The sequence below is a fragment of the Oncorhynchus kisutch genome, linkage group LG4 (genome assembly GCF_002021735.2).
Source record: "Oncorhynchus kisutch isolate 150728-3 linkage group LG4, Okis_V2, whole genome shotgun sequence".
Lineage (NCBI taxonomy): Eukaryota > Metazoa > Chordata > Actinopteri > Salmoniformes > Salmonidae > Oncorhynchus > Oncorhynchus kisutch.
Window position 1 is genome coordinate 31511454 of NC_034177.2, and position 24260 is coordinate 31535713.

General features: G+C 40.3%; 1 protein-coding gene across 7 annotated transcripts in view; it reads right to left on the reverse strand.

The window, feature by feature from the left end:
• Positions 1–484: 484 nt before the first annotated feature.
• LOC109889385 (peptidyl-prolyl cis-trans isomerase FKBP8) overlaps positions 485–24260 on the reverse strand; it is a 52619-nt gene continuing 28843 nt past the window's right edge. For 6 of the 7 annotated variants that reach the window (XM_031822809.1, XM_020480792.2, XM_020480791.2 and 3 more), the window contains 5 exons: positions 8860–9077; positions 6488–6672; positions 6202–6279; positions 1135–1272; positions 485–1031 (listed from right to left, as the gene is read on the reverse strand). In XM_031822809.1, coding sequence (XP_031678669.1) covers positions 945–1031; positions 1135–1272; positions 6202–6279; positions 6488–6672; positions 8860–9077 — 706 coding nt within the window. In that variant the 3' untranslated portion in view covers positions 485–944. The remainder of the gene's footprint in view (positions 1032–1134; positions 1273–6201; positions 6280–6487; positions 6673–8859; positions 9078–24260) is intronic. The other variant, XM_031822810.1, reaches the window with a different exon arrangement.

Sequence of the window (24260 nt, forward strand, 5' to 3'; positions counted from 1 at the left end):
ATTTTAAGTGTTTCTAAAATCCCCTATGGGAAGAATTTATGGTGGAAAAGAACAATTTCCTTGTTTGACCACTAGGTGTTATGGGTATTATGACTCATACCGTGATAATCAATAAAAGTACTATAAAACCAAAAAATGCAAAATTGTATCAATGATTTGAATTCCCCAGTGGCTTTTGAAGATTGAATACTTATGTAAATAAGGTATTTCTGTTATTTTTTTAAATAAATTGTGGCAAAAAATGTGTAAAAAACTTTTTGCATTGTCATTATGGGGTATTGTGTGTCGATTGGTGAGGACAATTATTTGATTTAATCCATTTTTAGATTAAGCTGTAATGTAACAACATGTAGAAAAAGGGAAGGAGTCAGAATGCACTGTATATACTTCATTGGCAGTACACCCCCCTTCATAAGCAATGACTGGAACATAGCTATGACAGTATGCAGCTTTATTGATGTTGTTTCTGTATCAACGGACAGTAGGCCTACAATTGTTTTTATTAGATTTTCCATTGACATAGATTATTCATTTGGACGCAACCTGTTATTGCACAATACATGTAAAAGCTGTAACACGAGAATACTGCTCTCTTCAATCTTTTGTTGAGGAACATTGACCATGTGACTATTCCAGAATGAGTTTTGGAATTTGGGCATTTTTCTATGGAATTGGTGACATTTATCAGCTAATATCTATACTAAACGATTACAACACAAAGCTATTTTGTGTTCATTGTTCAAAAAAATTAAAGTGCCATTAGTTTACTCTGTTACATTCAAACACAATCTGGGGTGCAAATGTCAGTGCTGCTACAGCATGTCAGTGAACATTGATACAGGTTTTTGTATTGTTCAGTGCAATCTTTATTTTATTCACAGTAGACAACTGTTTAGTATTCATGAGCTGGACTTGTGTAGAGGACAGTTCCTTTGTAGAGGATGTCAGTTTCTTGCAGTGAGAACCACTGACGTCACTAAACTGCCCAAGGCCACCACCAGAGCACCAAGCAGGAACGTCCATGAAATTCCCTGAAACACCAAGTGATGCAATGTCAACAAACAGTCAAATGTTTTTTTGTCTCGTGAACTGAATTAAACCAAAACATTTCACACAGGGAATGTTGTGGCTTACAGGTGGCTTCTTTTTAGAAGGAGTCAGAAATGGGGCAATATTGTCTCCGAGGAGCTGGGCAGGTTTGGCTTGCCACTTCTGGGTATCTTTGCCTCCTGATTGCCTTTTCACTAGCTTGGACAACTCAACATGGATGGCCTGGGGATCAAATCAAATTGTATTTGTCACATGCGCCGAATACAAAAGGTGTAGACCTTACCGTGAAATAAATAAGAGTTCATAAAATATTTACGAAATAAACTAAAGTAAAACATCTAACCAATCAAAAAGTAACAAGAAATGTACATAACAATAACAATATAATAATATACAGGGGGTACCGGTACCGAGTCAATGTGCAGGTTAATGTACAGGTTATTCGAGGTAATTTGCAAAGTGACTATGCATAGATAATAAACAGCGAGTAGAAGTAGTGTAAAAACAAAGCGACGAGAGTCAATGTAAATAGTCCGGGTGGCCATTTGATTCGTTTAGTTGTTCAGCAGTCTTGTGGCTTTTGGATAGAAGCTGTTAAGAAGCCTTTTGGTCCTAAATTTGGCATTCTGGTAGGAGGGACAAGTGACAACGTATCCTAATAACCTTATACAAAGTATTATACAATTTATTATGTCAGCAGTAAAGTAGTCTAGGTTTAGTATTTTAGCAGTAAAGAGGGCGGAGTGGATTGTCAATGAGTATGAGGTTGTAGTTTAGAAGTTGTCCAGTAGATGGAAGCATTGATCATATTAAATGCAACAATCTCAGGCTCAAGCCATAGTTGGACTTTATAATTGAATCAGATCCCGTTGATAATCAAATTTTGTTTATCTTTCATGCATAACAAATATTACACAACACATATTAACCAGTTTCCTGTTAAGCTCTCATAACCAAAGTTGTCTTGTTTTTTTGTAGTCTACTTTGTTTCGCATTTCTTTGCATTTTGACCCTTATAGGTTCTTGATAACCTAATGGGGGGATGTGTAACCTGAACACGATCTGTTATTTGCAGGGGTTGAAACCGAAATTATTTCCCAATCGTTTAATTCGGAATAGAACCATCACTTTTTTTCCCCGTTCCATTCCACTGTTCCGACCAGCCAAATAAAGTTGTGAACCGGAAAACAATTAAAAAGCACCGGTTATATCGTTAATTTCTGTTCCTTTTTTCCTTTTTCTTCTTAATTTAGCTCATTAAATTACTTCACCAATCAATGCGGATAGAGCAGGCAAACTAGTTGTTAACATGCTTGATGGACAAACAAGTGTAGCCTATGGCGTAAAATGCGATTGAAATTTGTCGGGTGGGTAGAGAGCGAGAGAGGGGTTTTAGCTAGAAGGCATCCAGTTTTTGTCAAATGAACGTCAGAATGGACTTTTCGTAGCAAGTTAGGATAATTGATGCAGCAGGTTAGGAAAAGGGTGAGGGGTTAGCTAAAATGCAAAATAAAATACAAAATAAAGCCGGATCCCCTCTAGCTATTTCCCGAGAAAGGGTTGAGGGGTAGGCTTGAAGCGCTGGGCAAATTGTTATGATATGCATTATCTGAATGTAAGGGCGTATTTTTGTCGGCACCAACTCTACCATGGTTTGTTGCACAAAGCCTATAGGGAAAATGAATGGCGTTTTTGGATAAACGCCGAAAATGAGGTATGTGGTAAACACACGCTTAGGAGATCTTATACGTTTTGTTCTAGATAATCTTCACCAGTTTACTCACTTTTTGAGAATTTTGAACAATTTATGTAATAATAAAACATAAATGACAAAGGCTTCATAATTAATAAAGGGCATGTTAACTGATTGCTAATATCTCATAAAACAAAACGTAAAAGATCTCCTAAGCCTGTTAACTTTATTTTCGGGGTTTATTACAAAACCCTATTCTTTCCCCATTCATTCTTTCCATAGGGATGGTTGAACGAACCAGAGCTAATTTATTTCCGGGTTTTAGGACTGCATACAATCTGGCACGCTTTAATAGCTAGGTCCACAGAATTATACATAGTAGGGGCAGCTTCTATGGAGAAACTTTGAATGTCCTTTGAGCCAGCTAACAACACACCTCTTATTTTTTTTAACTACAAAAAGGTTCAATGTGAAACGTGATAAATAGGCCTGTAGTATCCTTAACTAGCATTGACAAAGTTAATCTATTCTTCTCTAACTACCCTTAATAAAAATATAAATGCAACATGCAATATTTTCAAAGATTTTACTGCATTACTGTTCATATAAGGAAATCAGTTAATTGAAATAAATTCAATAGGCCCAACTCTATGGATTTCACATGACTGGGAATACAGGAAGGTAGGCTGAACACACACACTGGCAAAGATTTGCCTGGAACATAAAATACCATTATTAACCGGTTCCCATGCTTTTAAAATACTGGTATGGATCACTTTTGTTTCTGTTCCTTGAAAAATTGGTATTTTCCAGATTTCGGTTCTGTTCTGTTCCCTGAACTGGTTCCAACTCTTGGTTATTGGTCTAACCTAAAGCCCAAAATGGCTTTTCTATATAATTCTGATTCAGAATCATGTTTCTGTTTTTCAATGACTTACCCACACACCTAAATCAGGTCTCTAAAGGGAAAGATTACTTTATTCTCCAAGACAAGGGTTACCAAAGCAGCAGATATTTTAGTTTTGTCTAGACAAGACTGTCTCACCATGACAGCAGTGCACACTGTAGGTCAGGCCAAGTGGGGCTGAGGCCACAGAAACACATTCAGAGCATGGGTTAAAAAAACTAACAAACACACAATATTCTGAAGTCTACCCACAAGGGCAAACGTTTCTACAGTGCCTTGCGAAAGTATTCGGCCCCCTTGAACATTGCGACCTTTTGCCACATTTCAGGCTTCAGATATAAAGATATAAAACTGTATTTTTTTGTGAAGAATCAACAACAAGTGGGACACAATCATGAAGTGGAACGACATTTATTGGATATTTCAATTTTTTTTAACAAATCTACAACTGAAAACTTGGGCGTGCAAAATTATTCAGCCCCCTTAAGTTAATACTTTGTAGCGCCACCTTTTGCTGCGATTACAGCTGTAAGTCGCTTGGGGTATGTCTCTATCAGTTTTGCACATCGAGAGACTGACATTTTTTCCCATTCCTCCTTGCAAAACAGCTCGAGCTCAGTGAGGTTGGATGGAGAGCATTTGTGAACAGCAGTTTTCAGTTCTTCCCACAGATTCTCGATTGGATTCAGGTCTGGACTTTGACTTGGCCATTCTAACACCTGGATATGTTTATTTTTGACCCATTCCATTGTAGATTTTGCTTTATGTTTTGGATCATTGTCTTGTTGGAAGACAAATCTCCGTCCCAGTCTCAGGTCTTTTGCAGACTCCATCAGGTTGTCTTCCAGAATGGTCCTGTATTTGGCTCCATCCATCTTCCCATCAATTTTAACCATCTTCCCTGTCCCTGCTGAAGAAAAGTAGGCCCAAACCATGATGCTGCCACCACCATGTTTGACAGTGGGGATGGTGTGTTCAGGGTGTTGCTTTTACACCAAACATAATGTTTTGCATTGTTGCCAAAAAGTTCAATTTTGGTTTCATCTGACCAGAGCACCTTCTTCCACATGTTTGGTGTGTCTCCCAGGTGGCTTGTGGCAAACTTTAAACAACACTTTTTATGGATATCTTTAAGAAATGGCTTTCTTCTTGCCACTCTTCCATAAAGGCCAGATTTGTGCAATATACGACTGATTGTTGTCCTATGGACAGAGTCTCCCACCTCAGCTGTAGATCTCTGCAGTTCATCCAGAGTGATCATGGGCCTCTTGGCTGCATCTCTGATCAGTCTTCTCCTTGTATGAGCTGAAAGTTTAGAGGGACGGCCAGGTCTTGGTAGATTTGCAGTGGTCTGATACTCCTTCCATTTCAATATTATCGCTTGCACAGTGCTCCTTGGGATGTTTAAAGCTTGGGAAATCTTTTTGTATCCAAATCCAGCTTTAAACTTCTTCACAACAGTATCTCGAACCTGCCTGGTGTGTTCCTTGTTCTTCTGCGCTTTTAACGGACCTCTGAGACTATCACAGTGCAGGTGCATTTATACGGAGACTTGATTACACACAGGTGGATTGTATTTATCATCATTAGTCATTTAGGTCAACATTGGATCATTCAGAGATCCTCACTGAACTTCTGGAGAGAGTTTGCTGCACTGAAAGTAAAGGGGCTGAATAATTTTGCACGCCCAATTTTTCAGTTTTTGATTTGTTAAAAAAGTTTGAAATATCCAATAAATGTCGTTCCACTTCATGATTGTGTCCCACTTGCTGTTGATTCTTCACAAAAAAATACAGTTTTATATCTTTATGTTTGAAGCCTGAAATGTGGCAAAAGGTCACAAAGTTCGAGGGGGCCGAATACTTTCGCAAGGCACTGTAAATGTTGTTATTCACACTTTGTATTTTGGTAGCATTGGAGTTGCTTAGCATAATGAGTTGGAACTAACTGAAGTAATAAAACATGTTAAATTAATAAAAATGTTGATTTGCTTTATCACTCAATGTGTGACATCAGGGTTTTAAATCTTTGTGGCTGAGTAGAGAGTTTAGCAGACAGCACTAGGAGCAAGACAGAACAGGTCTTCACTGGGGCTATGGAAGTAACACCACACAATGATATCTGCAAAGTGTTAGGCTCTAATACCTTTGGCTGACTTTGCTTTTCTGAACTATATTGTGCAAATCCAACACTAAGTGCTGTAAAATACAACATAAACCCATGCCATAAGGTTGTTCATTTTTGTCATTACTTCAATATTGGCAGTATTGGGCAATAGTACATAACTCTGTAAACTTATTGTGAACTGTGAGTCACACTACTCTAGACATGGTTTAAGAACTTGTTGAGTATTGCGTGCAGTTCTACAAAATATTATGGAAATACAATCATGAATCTCTGGCCTAGTGTCATATGAGTGTGTTTGATTGGGCAATGATTTCAGGGACCTGTAGTGACATTGACCCTTTATCTGTTTGTGTGTGGGGGGGGATTTCACTAGAGGCGAGGGAGAGGTGGAGGTGTTGAACCTCATTTAAATAGGCTATCTCACCTTAGTGGACGGCTCCAGTTTCAGGGCCTTCTTCAGTATCTCCATTGCCTCCTGGTACTCGCTCTTGTCTGACAGAAGCTGCAAATAGATTGCAATATATCTGAACAGCTAAATCAACAATCATCCTTCAGCAGTATACTGTACATGTTTCAGTAGTACATGTTGAATGGCAGTACATCTTTACACCCATATAAAATGTCTGAATATGGTTTTAGAATAGAATTCCCCTTCCACCCAGGCACCGTAGACTTGTGAAGGACAGGTAATGTTACAGTGTGTCCCTCACCTTTCCTGTCCTGAAGAGGGCTTTGACGTTTTGTGGATCAAGGGACAGAACATCCCGGCTGGTGTGTAGTGCGTCATCGTACTGCTCCAATTTCAGCTGAGCTGCTGCCAGGTTGTTCAGACACTTCACCCGGTAGTCCTGCACCTCCTCCTCCTCCCCCTCCAACAGCACATCACTACTACCATCTACGGGGGGGGGGGGGGGGGGGCACAGGCCACAAAGCCTCACACCTGGGCTATTGTCATGTATATGTCCTTGGAGCCCCAGTCTTTGGGTGTTAGGGAGAATTATATACTCACAGGAACTAAAGGGAGGAGAGACTTTGGGTATTTGATGTACTGTAAGGACATCTGTGTGTTTGTTTGCCTCAGTAAAAATCCATTGTTAGCGCCATTATGGACGCGCTGACTTTGACACTCCTGTGAGTTTGAGTTTGGAAGTCTCTCTGTTACAGCTGAAGTGAGAGTTTTTAGTCTAAGATCTGTGAGGGATTGTTGTTAGCAGAGCTATGTTAGGATTAGATTGGGAGGAAGGAGCAGTTATTCAAGGATTTACAGTATATTATAGAGACGGTAAAGTTAATTCATCTCACTAAAATCCAGGAAGAAGTCAATATAATCCAAAGTTTGGTGCATTGCCATTGTGTATTTAAGTGTGAATGATCACGAGAGATGTAAATCATTGTTTTGATGCAAGTTCTATTTCTATATATATTTGTTCTACTTCTACACATACAGGGGGGAGAGAAACCTATATCTGTTGGGATATTCAGTGATAATTCTAATGCAGATATTCAATGATGGAGTTTTTTTCACCATGTATTAAATTTCTCAATATTCTGTTGCATTACCACATTTGATAACTTCAAGCATTGTCATGAATCTTGCCCTGGAGGCAGAATGAGTGGTTTCAGCTAGATGGGCCAGCTGCAAAGTCGAAATTGGCTATATTGTAAAAATTTATGAAAACAAAAATGTGCTTTTTTGGTCTTAATTTAAGGTTAGGGTTATCAGTGTGGTTAGGTTTATCAGTGTGGTTAAGGTTAGGGTTCGATTTAGAATGGGATTTTATGACTTTGGTCATTTGTTGGCGTAGCCACAATCTGCAGAGCTGCCTCAAGAACAAGATTCAGGACAAAAAATGCTAACCTGCTAAATTCGCAGTCTTTTTTCATTGAATATATTCATTTCTTGTTAAGTGCTGAGTAAAATGTAGCCATTGGCCTATCATCATTGATACATTTAGATGCAGCCCACACTCTTCTCCTCACTGATTCATTTCTGTCGAATGTCTCTCTTGGGTCCACCCTGCCTTTCCAGCAATGAACATTATTAAGGACCTTGAATTAACATGAACGTTTATTAGGTTTGATTAAGAATCAACAATAACATTTCTCATGACAGTGACCTCTGCTGGATATGCTCCTCATTATGATAGCATGATTAGTTCTGAGATGGACGACCAGTAAGCCACGAAGAGACTATCAGGCAATTGGCTGCTGGAAATGTGGACACTGTATTTTTCTGAAGTGTGCTAGTTAACTAAAAGCTGTGTGCGTGCGCAGGGTGTCGGGCGACCCGAAAATCTGAGGGGGCACAAAGTATGTGAGGATGGCTGGGGGTGGGACGGAAGTTGCAGAATTTATCATTTTTCAAACACCTGAAATAGCTTTCTCCTGCAATCTAGAGGCATAATCATTATGGTTAATTATATACTAAAATTGGTATGTTAAAAAAAATTAAAAAATATGCTTCTCTGCATCTGTAAAAAATGTGAGTCTTATTCAGTACATTTAGTAATTGTTAGCTTTTCTAAAGTCTACCAACCTTGCCAGCAGGCATGCCAGCTAAGATAGTTAAACAAGCTAGCTACTCTAACTTGATTGATATCCTGAAATGTCTTTTTGGTAGCTAGTTATGAGGTTGAGGGATTGGAAACCTATCTCGGCTAGCTAAAGCCAACTTCATAAAATTGCTACAGATGTAGGAACTTCATCTGATCACCCTGTTGCAGGAGAACCTTCCTGCAATGCATGACATTTTTAAAATATGTAGTGTATATGAGGTTTAAAAAGTCTTCTGAAGTTTGTAATTTCCAATTTGAAATTACATTTGATTTTCCCTTACGAAAAATGTATCAAACCCTACAAAAATGCCCATTCATTATAATCCATATAATAATTCACATTTCATATTCCCACAGGATTATTTTCTTGATTTAGCAAACTGGCTCAAATTTAAGATCCTACATCTGTAGATGGCTAGTAGTATTACAGAAAAAAAAGTGTATTTATTTATTAACAAGACAAATTTGAGTGGGCACGTGCCCCTGTGCGTGAGTAGCATGACACACGTGTTGAAAGAAAGGATTACCTCTAGTATGTGTAGTAAGGACATCAAGAGCCATCCAGTAGGCCCTGGCAGCCATGCTGTACTCCTCCCTCTGGAAGTGGAAGTTCCCACGCTCTCGTTTCTGGTTTCCGATGCGCATACGGTCCGAAATGGGGAGAATCAGAGGGTCGGGCTTCTCTCTGATGTCCAGGAGCTGCAGCTGGTAGAGTAAGGGGGCCCAGGCTGGAATATCTGTCTCCCTGCCAAAAACAAATACACACACATACACAAGCCTTTAATCACACCCAGACCGGAGCAATAGGGATGGATAGCCTAAATATCTGCATCAACATCTCACTTTGATTGTGTGTAAATATGCTGGGTCAGTGCATATCATATCACTCATGTTGTTTACATCACCAGAATGGTTGTCTGAAGTCATTACCCATGTGCCAGTCATTTTCCAATACCACAACTAAGTTTTAAGTTGTTTCGGTTACATCTTGTTTGATTGGACAGTATATTGATTGGTGACTTCACCTGCAATATGTATTAGAAGACAACCAATATCTGCTATCTGATCGACAGGGAACTGGCACTGTGATCTAAGCTAGATAGATAGCTAGTTAGAGCACCAGTCAAAAGTTTTTCTTTATTTTTACTATTTTACTATTCTACATTGTAGAATAATAGTGAAGACATCAAAACAATGAAATAACACATATGGAATCATGTAGTAACCAAAAAAAGTGTTAAACAAATCAAAATATATTTTAGATTCATCAAAGTAGCCACCCTTTGCCTTGATGACAGCTTTGCATAATCTTGGCATGCTTGGCATTCTCTCAACCAGCTTCACCTGGAATGCTTTTCCAACAGTCTTAAAGTTCCCACTTGTTGGCTGCTTTTCCTTCACTCTGCGGTCCAACTCATCCCAAGATATCTCAATTGGTTTGAGGTCGGGTGATTGTGGAGGCCAGGTCATCTGATGCCACACTCCATCACTCTTTGTCTTGGTCAAATAGCCCTTACACAGCCTGGAGGTGTGTTGGGTCATTGTCCTGTTGAAAAACAAATGATGGTCCCACTAAGCGCAAACCAGATGGGATGGTGTAACGCTGCAGAATGCTATGGTAGCCATGCTGGTTCCGTGTGCCTTGATTTCTAAATAAATCACAGACAGTGTAATCAGCAAAGCACCCCCACACCATCACACTTCCTTGGTGTCCTTTAATAGTGTTCTCTTTGCAGCAATCAACCATGAAGGCCTGATTCATGCAGTCTCCTCTGATCAGTTGATGTTGAGATGTGTTTGTTACTTGAACTCTGTGAAGCATTTATTTGGGCTTCAATTTCTGGGGCTGGTAACTGTAATGAACTTATCCTCTGCAGCAGAGGTAACCCTGGAATGAGTAGGTGTGTCCAAACTTTTGATTGGTATTGTGTATGTGTGTGTGTATATATATATATATATACACACACACACACACACACACACACACACACACACACACACACACACACACACACACACACACAAAGTCTACATACACCTTAGCCAAATACATTTAAACTCAGTTTCACAATTCCTGACATTTAATCCAAGTAAAAATTCCTCATATTGGGTCCGTTAGGATAACCCCTTTATTTTAAGAATGTGAAATGTCAGAATAATCGTAGAGAGAATGATTTATTTCAGCTGTCATTTATTTCATCACATTCCCAGTGGGTCAGAAGTTTACATACACTCAATTAGTATTTGGTAGCATTGCCTTTAAATTGTTTGACTTGGGTCAAACGTTTCGGGTAGCCTTCCACAAGCTTCCAACAATAAGTTGGGTGACTTTTGGCCCATTCCTCCTGACAGAGCTAGTGTAACTGAGTCAGGCTTGTAGGCCTCCTTGCTCGCACACACTTTTTCAGTTCTGCCCACAAATGTTCTATAGGTTTGAGGTCAGAGCTTTATGATGGCCACACTAATACCTTGACTTTGTTGTCCTTAAGCTATTTTGCCACAACTTTGGAAGTATGCTTGGGGTCATTGCCCATTTGGAAGACCCATTTGCGACCAAGCTTTAACTTCCTGACTGATGTCTTGAGATGTTGATAATTTTCCCGCCTCATGATGCCATCTATTTTGTGAAGTGGACCAGTCCCTCCTGCAACAAAGCACCCACCCAGCATGATGCTGCACCCCCGTGCTTCACGGTTGGGATGGTGTTCTTTGGCTTGCAAGCGTCCCCCTTTTTCCACCAAAAGTAACGATGGACATTGTGGCCATACAGTTCTATTTTTGTTTCATCAGACCAGAGGACATTTCTCCAAAAAGTACGATCTTTGTTCCCATGTGCAGTTGTAAACCGTAGTCTGGCTTTTTATGGCGATTTTGGAGCAGTGGCTTCTTCCTTGCTGAGCAGCCTTTCAGGTTATGTCGATATAGGACACGTTTTACTGTGGATATAGTTACTTTTGTATCCGTTACCTCCAGCATCTTCACAAGGTCCTTTGCTTTTCGCACCAAAGTGCGTTCATCTCTAGGAGACATAACGTGTCTCCTTCCTGAACGGTATGACGGCTGCATGGTCCCATGGTGTTAATACTTGCGTACTATTGTTTGTACAGATGAACATGGTACCTTCAGGCATTTGGAAATAGCTCTCAAGGATGAACCAGACTTGTGGAGGTCTACAATTTGTTTTCTGAGGTCTTTTGATATCTTTTGATTTTCCCATGATGTCAAGTAAAGAGGCACTGAGATTGAAGGTAGGCCTTGAAATACAGGTACACCTCCAATTGACTCAAATTATGTTAATTAGCTGATCAGAAGCTTCTAAAGCTATGATGTAATTTTCTTGAATTTTCCAAGCTGTTTAAAGGTACAGTCAACTTAGTGTATGTAAACTTCTGACCCGCTGAAATTGTGATACAGTGAATGAAAAGTAAATAATCTGTCTGTAAACAATTGTTGGAAAAATTACTTGTGTCATGCACAAAGTAGATGTCCTAACCGACTTGCCAAAATGATATTTTTTTAACAAGAAATTTGTGGAGTGGTTGAAAAGCGAGTTTTAATGACTTAACCTAAGTGTATGTAAACTTCCGACTTCAACTGTATGTATATGTGTATGGTGTGTATATGTGTATATATATATATATATATATATATATACACACACACAAGTATGTGGACACCTCTTCAAATGAGTGGATTCGGCTATTTCAGCAACACCTTTTACTTACAGGTGTATAAAATCGAGCACACAGCCATGCAATCTCCATAGACAAACATTTGCAGTTGAATGGCTTTACTGAAGAGCTCAGTGACTTTCAACGTGGCACCGTCATAGGATGCCACCTTTCCAACAAGTCAGTTCGTACATTTCTGCCCTGCTAGAGCTGCCCAGGTCAACTATAAGTGCTGTTATTGTGACGTGGAAATCTCTAGGAGCAACAATAGCTCAGCCACGAAGTGGTAGGCCACACAAGCTCACAGAATAGGACCGCCAAGTGGTGAAGCACGTAGCGCGTAAAAGTCGTCTGTCTTCGGTTGCAACACTCACTACCGAGTTCAGCACAACAACAGTTCGTCGGAGCTTCAGTATATGGGTTTCCATGGCCGAACAGCCGCACACAAGCCTAAGTTCACCATGCACAATGACAAGGGTCGGCTGGAGTGGTGTAAAGCTCAACGCCATTGGACTCTGGAGCAGTGGAAACGCGTTGACTCTCTTTCCTTGGTGAGGATCATAGGCGCCAGATCAGCTCGGCACAGGGCTGACAGATAGCCAGACTCCCCCCTCTCTCCCACCAGGGAGGAAGTGGGGAGTTGGGACGGTTTTATGACTTAATGCCGGTCGTAAACTTTCTCTCTCTTGCCCTGCAGTATTAAAAAGTAAAAAATCCCTTTGTTACACAGAGAGACTTCGCCGCCAACACTTAAACAACGGTCACTGGACAATATATTTCAACATCCAAATTTTGGGAATGATGAGGGATGGAATATGGAAAATGAATGTCTATTTTGTGATGTAAAAATTATCAGCAAGACTATAACGGAAATACTGTAACTGAGGAAGGAAACAAATTCTAGCCGTAAAGTTTCCACCCAATAGGATAATATAATATGTAGAACGATGAAACTATGTTTGAAAAGATAGAAACTTGAGTTTAGTCTTCTAATAAGATAATGGTTTTTCATGTCTGTTGCACACTAACTAAGTCACGCCCCTCCAAGGCCAGAGTGCTTAAAAGGACTCGCTGAGAATTGAAATACAGTCCAGAGAATGTGAGGATGTGGTCCACACATTGAAATGGTTAAAACTACAAGACCAGAAAATGGTAAGACCCTCTGAAACTCTCGATGAGTGAAGAATTTGAAGACTAGACCAAACACCCACAGTCTGCAGCTGGGTATGTAAAGTAGTCTAGAGCAATTGACCAAAAAGATGGGAGGAAAGAACAGATTCCTCTCACCACCGTGTGGTACACCTGAAGTGTCCATTCTAAGGACACTCCAAGACAAAGAGGCCTACTAAGAAGGTCATTGTGACCTTAGGTGGACAACCAGAGACTTACATCAAACCCCTTCCCATAGAACCATCAAGTTCAACAGAGAGACGACAAAGACATCTATGCGTAAATATATACATTGCATTTCTTTTCCAAATGAGCGGCCGTTCATGTGCAAAGTATTCACATTACGGCGAGCATATAGTTTCCAAATGTGTGTATGTATGACAACTCCATTCTCTTTGTCTCTCCCACTCTTTATCTTTCCCCACCCCCTTTCCATTGTGTAACAAGCCGTCATATTGTGTCAGTCCACTAGGGACTTTTATCTCATGTAAGTGTGTATGATATTCTGTGTTATTATTTAGTTAGTTAATAAATAAATGATTAAATCAATTTGTGAAGTACTGAATGTTCAAAAGGGCTAGGGTTCTTGCGGATCGAGGGACATTGTGACATTCAGAATGAGACTGATGAGGTAATAATGAATAATTGTCTGTTATTGATGTAAGAGATATTTATGAATATTTAGATTTTAAGTCGGAAGATAGTAACTCGGTAAAGAACTTCTGCTGTGGTGCCCCAAATTCCTAATGAGTTAATTGTTACTACATGATTTCATATGTGTTATTTAATAGTTTTGATGTCTTCACTATTATTCTACAATGTAGAACATAGTACAAATAAAGAAAACCCCTTGAAGGAGTAGGTGTGTCCAACCTTTTGCCTGGTCCTGTATATATATATTCCTGTCGGTTCACACTTGACAGCTGTTCTATCCCAAGGCAGTGTTATTACAGTGAATTAAAGTTTAATATCTAAGTCACCACAAGCCCTAGGATTTGTGAACTTGGGAGGGTATTCCAATCCCTCCAAACTGGCAAGAAATGTAATCTGGTCCACCTTTGAGTTACACCTGTAAATTACTGATGCCTTCAGTTTACGCAAGAGTCACTCAGAAGGAAAGTTAAATTGGTTCTGCAGTTGATACCTGTGACCCTATAGCACACAATGGAGCATGCATGACATGGGCTCACTTAATTGATTACGTTTAGCAGAGGGAGCAGTAGGTTGACTTGAATTCGGGAGTTGGGAGGAGAGCTCCACAATTCCCACACCATATGTCAACATCTAGATGGTACAGTGCACACCCCTTGCTTAATTATAGTGAAAGTGGTAAGCCCTGTCTTATTATCATCCCTCATTCAATATAAAGGCATAATTGGAAGGTGCAATTCTGATTTCTAGGGTCTTAAGTATGTCAAGGTCATATGCCAAAATAAAGTTGTAAAACTCAATTCACTTTAAAAGGAGAATGAAACAAGCCAATCGGATCATGTTATAAATTCAGTTCTAGAAAGTAGAGATTTTAAATTAAATCTGATACCCGTCCAGTTGTCATAGCAAGGTCTGGTACTGGTAGTTGTATTGCAAGGTGATAGCACTGTGGTGTGTCAGATCATGAATTATTCAAATTGGTTGTGTCAATAACACAATGTGTCTGTTTAACATAATTAGTAAAGCACCAGTCTTTGGGCGCGTTCCTCTGCCCAGGCATTGCTGACGCATGCCAGATCTTACAATGCGTGGACAGGTATTTTAAGTTTCAGCTAACCACATCATTATGTTATAGCAATAATCAGTTGATGACACAGTCGATGGCGTGGCACGCAACCATTGGTGATGCATGCAATGTCTGAGTCGGGGAGCACGATCACTGTGCCTGTGTCGTCAGGTGGAATTGGGTTACCATTTCACCTCTTCTCCCAAGGGACTACATCCAGTGTTACATGATGCAGGAGCATGTAGCAGATGAGCTATGGCCTTGGAAACATGAGATGGATCCCTTGGGACTGGAGGAAGTAGGGGCATTCAAAGATGTTTATCAGTTTAGGCTTTGGATGAGTAGACAAAAGAGGAAATAACCTTAGTAGTCAGACTCCACCATTAGTGATGGTGACTAGCTCGTAGAACAGGAATGGGCAACTCCAGTCCTCGGTGGCCGGAGTGGTGTTACACTTTTTCCCCATCCCTAGCCAACACAGCTGATTTAAACTAATTGCATTCTAAACTATAGATCATGATTAGTTGATTATTGGAGTCAGATGTGTTAGCTGGGGCTGGGGGCAAAAGTGTGAGACCAATCAGGTCCCCTAGGACTGGAGGTGCCCATCCCTGTAGTGGAATATTCATATTTAGCATATGTAGATGTTCAGGTAACTGCCAAAATAAAGGAAACACCTGAGTAAATGAGGGATACAAAGTATATTAAAAGCAGGTACGGTTCCTGAGTTAATTAAGTGATTAACATCCCATCATGCTTAGGGTCATGTACAAAAATGCTCAATGGGAGACATGTCTGGTGAGTATGTAGGCTATGGAAGAACTGTGACATTTTCAGCTTCCAGGAATTGTGTACAGATCCTTGCAACATGGGGCCGTGCATTATCATGCTGAAACATGAGGTGATGGCAAAAGAATGGCACGGCAATGCGCCTTAGGATCTCGTATCTCTGTGCATTCAAATTGCCATCAATAAAATGCAATTGTGTTCATTGTCCATAGCTTATGCCTGCCAATACCATAACCCCACCGCCACCTTGGGGCTCTCTGTTCACAACGTTGACATCAGCAAACTGCTTGTCCACACAATGCCATACATGTTGTGAGGCCTGTTGGACATAAATTCTCTAAAATGACATTGGAAGAGGCTTATGGTAGAGAAAATAACATTAAATTATCTGGCATCCGCTCTGGTGGACATTCCTGCAGTCAACATGCCAATTGCATGCTCCTTCAAAATGTTTGACATCTGTGGCTTTGTGTTGTGTGACAAAATGGCACATTTTTAGTGGCCTTTTATTGTCCCCAGCACAAGGTGAACCTGTGTAATGATCATGCTGTTTGATCAGCTTCTTGATATGCCACACCTGTCAGGTGGATGGATTATCTTGGCAATGTAGAAATGCTCACTGACAGGGTTGTAAACATTTATGCACACAATTTGAGAGAAATAACATTTGTGTGTATGGAACATTTCTGGGCTCTTTTACTTCCGCTCATGAAACATGGGACCAGCACTTAGCTGTTGCATTTATATTTTAGTAAATAGGCTACTTTTCTTTAAATTTACAATTCTGTGAACTGTCTTGTGCAAGTTTTAAATTGACATAATACTTCTTAGCAAAGGTATCGGCTGGAGATGACGTGCAGGGATTTGTAGGTATGCATAATAGTAAGTCAATTTATCTAACTGGTTAGCTACTACTGTTAGCTAGCCATATAGCCACAAAGAACAGTTAGCTAGCTACCCACAAAGAATTGACAACTAACTTGGATAACGTTGGTTTTAGGTCATTTTTGCCTGTTACACAAAATACCAGTCAGACTGAACATCTGTACGAAAACCAAATTAAAGTAGACCTTCTGTAGATATAAAAAACACTGATGCAATATGAAAAAAATGGGTGGAGGAGATTAATCAAACAAAAGGTTCTCAAATTGTGTTTAAGGGTGAATTGTTTGTGCATTCGGAAAGTATTCAGACCCTTGACTTTTCCACATTTTGTTACGTTACAGCCTTACTCGAACATTGATTAAATTGTTTTTTCCCCCTCATTAATCAACACAATATATGCCATAATGACAAAGCAAAAACAGGTTTAGACATTTTGCTAATGTTTTTATTTTCCAATTTCACTGAAATTACATTTACATAAGTATTCAGAGACTTTTTAATCAGTACTTTATTGAAGCAGCTTTGGCACCAATTGCAGCCTCAAGTCTTCTTGGGTATGATGCTACAAGCTTGAAACACCTGTATTTGGGGAGTTTCTCCCATTCTTCTCTGCAGATCCCCTCAAGCTCTGTCAGGTTGGATGGGGAGCGTCACTACACAGCTATTTTCAGGCCTCTCCAGAGATGTTCAAGTCCGAGCTCTGTCTGGGCCACTAAAGGACATTCAGAAACGTGTCCTGAAGCCACTCCTGTGTTGTCTTGGCTGTGTGCGTAGGGTTGTTGTCCTGTTGGAAGGTGAACCTTTGCCCCAGTCTGAAGTCCTGAGCACTCTGGAGCAGGTTTTCATCAAGGATCTTTTGTATTTTGCTCTGTTCATCTTTTCCCTCGATCCTGACTAGTCTCCAAGTCCATGCTACTGAAAAACATCCCCGCAGCATGAGGCTGCCAACAATATGCTTCAACGTAGGGATGGTGCCCAGTTTCCTCCAGACATGATGCTTGGCATTCAGGCCAAAGAGTTAACTCTTGGTTTCATCAGACCGAAGAATCTTGGTCTGAGTCCGTTAGGTGCCTTTTGCCCAACTCCAAGTGGGCTGTAATGTGCTTTTTACTGAGGAGTGGCTTCCATAAAGGGTTGATTGATGGAGTGCTGCAGAGATGGTTCTCCTTCTGGAAGATTCTCCCATCTCCACAGAGGAACTCTGATGCGCTGTCATTGACCATCAGTTTCTTGGTCATCTCTTACCAATGCCCTTCTCTCCCGATTGCTCAGTTTGGCTGGGCGGTCAGCTATGGGAGGAGTCTTGGGGGTTCCAAACTTCTTCCATTTAAGAATGATGGAGACCACTGTGTTCTTGGGGACATTCAATGCTGTAGAAATGTTTTGATACCCTTCCCCAGATCTGTGTATCAACACAATCATGTCTCAGAGCTCTACAGACAATTCCTTCGACCTCATGTTTAGTTTTTTCCTCTGACATGCACTGTCAACAGTGGAACCTTACATAGACAGGTGTGCCTTTCCAAATAATCTCCAATCAATTGTATTTACCACAGGTGGACTCCAAGTTGTAGAAACATCTCAATGATCAATGGAAACAGGATGCACCTGAGCTCAATGTTGAGTCTCATAGGAAAGGGTCTGAATACTTATGTACATTTTCCAAAAACCTGTTTTCGCTTTGTCATTATGGAGTATTGTGTGTAGATTGATAAGGGAAAAAATACATTTTCGAATAAAGCTGTACTGTAACAAAATGTTGAAAAATTCAATAGGTCTGAATACTTTCCGAATGCACTGTATATGCACTGTATATTATGTATAACCTATCTAAATGCAAGAGATCGCTAAGTGCACAGGTAACATCTGGGATATTACCCCTGCATATTGAAACAGGCAGTATGTGGTGAAACGGAAGAGGAAAGACTAACTATTGTGTCCTCAAAGAAATTGAGTATTAAACTAATTTGATCCTCTATTTCCCTTTTTACTAAGATATACGCTTGCTCTTATTACAGAAAGCACACCAGATATACCCTGGCATTGTGGCTGAGCGATGAAAAGAAACTGAAATTGTTTTGTCCATTGTGTATTTCCATTTGTGGAATATTTCGATAAAGCCTGGAATAAAAGAAAGGGCTACCTATAATTAATTATAAAAATTTGCTTCTGACATGACACTAATGAATACTCATGGAGAAAAAGGTATTGATTCATACGCAGAGTGCGGCAGATGTTTATTTAAGCCTTCGGAAGCAGGAATCGTGGTCGCAGGCAATGGTAAAAAAAACAACCATACAAACAGAAAGAACTGAACTAAATAGGGAGCTGATGAGACCAGCTGAGAAACGAACACAGGTGAAATCAATGAACAAAAATGAAAGACGGGGCTACGTTCAAGAACACAAAGAATAAAAACACAAGGTTGACAAAGAAAAGCAGAACCTTACAGGCACGTGTGTACAGTCGTGGTTGAGAATGACAAATTAATTTCCACAAAGTTTGCTGCTTCATTGTCTTTAGATATTGTTGTCAGATGTTAATATGGAATACTGAAGTATAATTATAAGCATTTCATAAGTGTCAAGGGCTTTTGACAATTACATGAAGTTGATGCAGAGTCAATATTTGCAGTGTTGACCCTTCTTTTTCAAGACCTCTGCAATCTGCCCTGTCAATCTACAGTAGCTGCTGTCAATTAACTTCTGGGCCACATCCTGACTGATGGCAGCCCATTCTTGCATAATCAATGCTTGGAGTTTGTCAGAATTTGTGGGTTTTTGTTTGTCCACCCGCCTCTTGAGGATTGACCACAAGTTCTCAGTGGGATTAAGGTCTGGGGAGTTTCCTGGCCATGGACCCAAAATATTGATGTTTTGTTTAGCCACTTAGTTATCACTTTGCCTTATGACAAGGTGCTCCATCATGCTGGAAAAGGCATTGTTCGTCACCAAACTGTTCCTGGATGGTTGGGAGAAGTTGCTCTCGGAGGATGTGTTGGTACCATTCTTTATTCATGGCTGTGTTCTTAGGCAAAATTTTGAGTGAGCCCACTCCCTTGGCTGAGAAGCAACCCCACACATGAATGGTCTCAGGACGCTTTACTGTTGGCATGACACAGGACTGATGGTAGCGCTCACCTTGTCTTCTCCAGACAAGCTTTTTTCCGGATTCCCCAAACAATTGGAAAGAGGATTCATCAGAGAAAATGACTTTACCCCAGTCCTCAGCAGTCCAATCACTGTACCTTTTGCAGAATATCAGTCTGTCCCTGATGTTTTTCATGGAGAGAAGTGGCTTCTTTGTTGCCCTTGACACCAGGCCATCCTCCAAAGGTCTTGGCCTCACTGTGTGTGCAGATGCACTCACACCCGCCTGCTGCCATTCCTGAGCAAGCCCTGTACTGGTGGTGCCCCAATCCCGCAGCTGAATCAACTTTAGGAGATGGTCCTGGAGCTTGCTGGACTTTCTTGGGCACCTTGAAGCCTTCTTCACAACAATTGAACCCCTCTCCTTAAAGTTCTTGAGCACCCGATAAATGGTTGATTTCAGTACAGTCTTATTGGCAGCAATATCCTTGCCTGTGAAGCCCTTTTTGTGCAAAGCAATGATGACGGCACGTGTTTCCTTGCAGGTAACCATGACTGACAGAGGAAGAACAATGATTCCAAGCACCACCCTCCTTTTGAAGCTTCCAGTCTGTTATTCGAACTCAATCAGCATGACAGTGTGATCTCCAGCCTTGTCCTCGTTAACAGTCACACCTGTGTTAACGAGACAATCACTGACATGTCAGCTGGTCCTTTTGTGGGAGGGCTGAAATGCAGTTAATGTTTTTGGGGGATTCGGTTCATTTGCAAGGCATAGAGGGACTTTGCAATTCATCTGATCACTCTCCATAACATTCTGGAGTATATGCTAATTGCCATCATACAAACTGAGGCAGCAGACTTTGTGAAAATTAATATTTGTGTCATTCTCAACTTTTGGCCGCAACTGTATATAGGCCTGTCTCCCACATGAATCTTCTTTGTGCCAGACTGGGTTCAAATGCCTTCATTTTATTTTTTCAGAATTTAAATTATTGTTTGGATAAGCTTATTTACAATTTATTTGCACTGCAGAGAACACAGGAAAAATAATTATCTTAATTATCACAGTAAATTATTGTAATGTTTGTTTGTCAATTAATCCCATCAGGGATGGGTTGCCAATTGGTGATTTGACACAAAAATAAAATGGAATTCATTGTAGCTAACCAGATGAATGAATGACAATGTTACGATTCACATCGTTATGAAGTAAAACCTTTGCTTTGTATCTTGTTTCGTCTCTATAGCCAGGACAATGGCAAGAAGGAAGGTTCAGTGGATGGGTAAGTCAATTGGGCTAGCTAGCTGGCCTCAAAGAATTGTTAGCTCGCTACCAACGAAGAATTGACATCTACTGTACCTTGCATAACATTAGTTTTAGGTCAATTTTTCCTGTTTAACTAGTTAGCTGGCTGGCTAGATTACAACGATTCACATACTGTATATCTAGCTGATAATTTTTTTATAAAATGTTTGCTTGTGTATATCTTGTTTTGTCTATTGTTGCCATTGTCCAGGCTGGAAGAAGGTTCAGTGAATGGAGAGATGCAGCACGAGGTAATACAGTAAGGGAGTGTGAGTGCTTCTCAAATGTAGTGTTTTATGCGTTCTCCACACTCGTCCTCACAAGGACATACTCAAGAGAATGTCCATGGAGAATATACTTGGAGCAAGAGTGTGGCGCGCGGTTGTATGCATATTGAGAAACACACATTGTATGTCCTCTTTGGAGCTTACTACAGAGGAAGTATCCTTTCATGATCTGCCATGAATCTGTCCATCACCTTTCTGTACAAGTCCTCACTGGCATTATAATGATTTATTTATGTGATAAACCAATGGAAATGTGAATAGTTTATTAATTTATATAACAGCCCAACAACTGATGTCATTGCATTTCACCTTCATGAGTGACAATTATTATTTGTTTTCTCATTCTGGTCACACATTCCATGTAAATCCATTGACCAGGACGGATGACAATTGCTGAGAATTTATAAATAGACAAACTAGAACAGTGATTTGATTCTCTTTGCCTTGGAGTTTTCCCTTTCTGCTCTTATCTCACTACATTTCACAATAGTCCAAAGGCTACATTATGTAACACTGGACTGTAGAAGAAACAAACACAGCCTCTCACCAGCAAGTTTGACTAGCTAAGAAAAGCAGACCACTGTGCTACAGGCATCCAGTTAGTTAGGGTAAACTCACTGGTTGATTAATGCACTGGTGCGGTGTGCTCCTAAAACACAGCCACATCAATAGAATATGAACCACAGCCACGACCTATAGAGACCCACAGTGGAAGCTCCATTAATTGTTCCCATAGGGAATTTTAGAAACACTTCAAAATATGGGCTATGTTTCGTGTAGACTTACCCTGGCGTGGCATTTTGATAACCATGTCAATCTCTCTCAGACAGGATGACTTATCTCAATGTATTTACCCCCAAAGATGTTTTGATGTAGATAACGTTAGGTAGGCGATAACATAAGGTTGGATATTTGTAATCTGTTGTGCTACAAAGCTAGCTAACTGGCCATGTTAAGTCTATGGGAATCGGGGTCGGTGCCTTTTATGATGCGGGAGGACAATTTTGTTTTTCACGAGCACGGCCTTGTTTCAATTACAGCATATTGGATGACTGTCATTCATATTCGATTCACCCAGTTCAATGAAACATCGATAGGTTTAGGCTTCTACATGATACTAGAATTTTCCCTACACCCATCATGAGGTTGCTAAAACATAGCCTATGAAAGGTTTGCAATGCAGTTGTACACATATCAAGAAACATTTGAAGTGACACATGTACAGACAGTGACACATTCAATACTGCCTTGCACACTCTTGCCTGCATCTAGCTCATCAAGGGTATAATCATTAGTTCAAAAGTTGCCAACAAGAGTTTCTATTGGACAGATGCAGGTATCTTGCTTCCGTTTAAAAAAAACGTTTTTCAACACCCCTAATCACACGTAAAACACAGTTCACTTTCATAGCAGTCACGTTGAATTCCTTCTCGCATCTGTACTCTCCTCTCACCTTTTCCCTCCATTTGTGGACTTCAAAGCACAACACATCTGTATGTGACCAGGTGAAAATACCTTTCCAAGCCAAACACTATCATAACCGCTACACACAGCCTACATCGTTGTCACCATATTAGCTAAAGTAACTTCATACTCAACATAGCTAATAGAACTAACGCATTAGTAAACCCGCTACAGTCATGCAGTAAGGTTAGTGTATAGCTGTAGAGGCTACTGTAGACCTTCATCGGAAGTTGAAAGGCATGAGTAACAAATTGGCTGCCCCCTTGTTGCCAGGCTACATAAGGTTGCCTGGCTACATTGTTGCCAGGCTCCATTAACTTCTTGGATATAGGGGGCGCTCTTTTAATTTATGGATAAAAAAACGTTCCCATTTTAAACAAGATATTTTGTCACGAAAAGATGCTCGACTATGCATATAATTGACAGCTTTGGAAGGAAAACACTCTGACGTTTCCAAAACTGCAAAGATATTGTCTGTGAGTGCCACATAACTAATGCTACAGGCGAAACCAAGATGAAACTTCAAACAGGAAGTGAGCCAGATTTTTGAGGCGCTGTGTTCCAATGTCTCCTTATATGGCTGTGAATGCGCCAGGAAGGAGCCTACATTTTCTGTCGTTTCCCCAAGGTGTCTGCAGCATTGTGACGTATTTGTAGGCATATCATTGGAAGATTGACCATAAGAGACTACATTTACCAGGTGTCCGCCTGGTGTCCTCCGTCGAAATTGGTGCGTAATCTCCAGCTGCATGTATTTTCCCATGTGATTCAGAGGAGAAACCAAACTGCCACGAATGACTTATCATCGAATAGATATGTGAAAAACACCTTGAGGATTGATTCTAAACAACGTTTGCCATGTTTCTGTCGATATTATGGAGTTAATTTGGAAAAAAGTTTGGCGTTTTGATGACTGAATTTTCGGGGGGTTTTCTCAGCCAAACGTGATGAACAAAACGGAGTGATTTCTCCTACACAAATAATCTTTTTGGAAAAACTGAACATTTGCTATCTAACTGAGAGTCTCCTCATTGAAAACATCCGAAGTTCTTCAAAGGTAAATGATTTTATTTGAATGCTTTTCTTGTTTTTGTGAAAATGTTGCCTGCTGAATGCTAGGCTTAATGCTATGCTAGCTATCAATACTCTTACACAAATGCTTGTTTTGCTATGGTTGAAAAGCATATTTTGAAAATCTGAGATGACAGTGTTGTTAACAAAAGGCTAAGCTTGAGAGCCAATATATTTATTTCATTTCATTTGCGATTTTCACGAATAGTTAACGTTGCGTTATGCTAATGAGCTTGATGAGCCACAGTGTCTCCTGACCCCTCCTGTCTCAGCCTCCAGTATTTATGCTGCAGTAGTTTATGTGTCGGGGAGCTGGGGTCAGTTTGTTATATCTGGAGTACTTCTCCTGTCCTATTCGGTGTCCTGTGTAAATCTAAGTGTGCGTTCTCTAATTCTCTCCTTCTCTCTTTCTTTCTCTCTCTCGGAGGACCTGAGCCCTAGGACCATGCCCCAGGACTACCTGACATGATGACTCC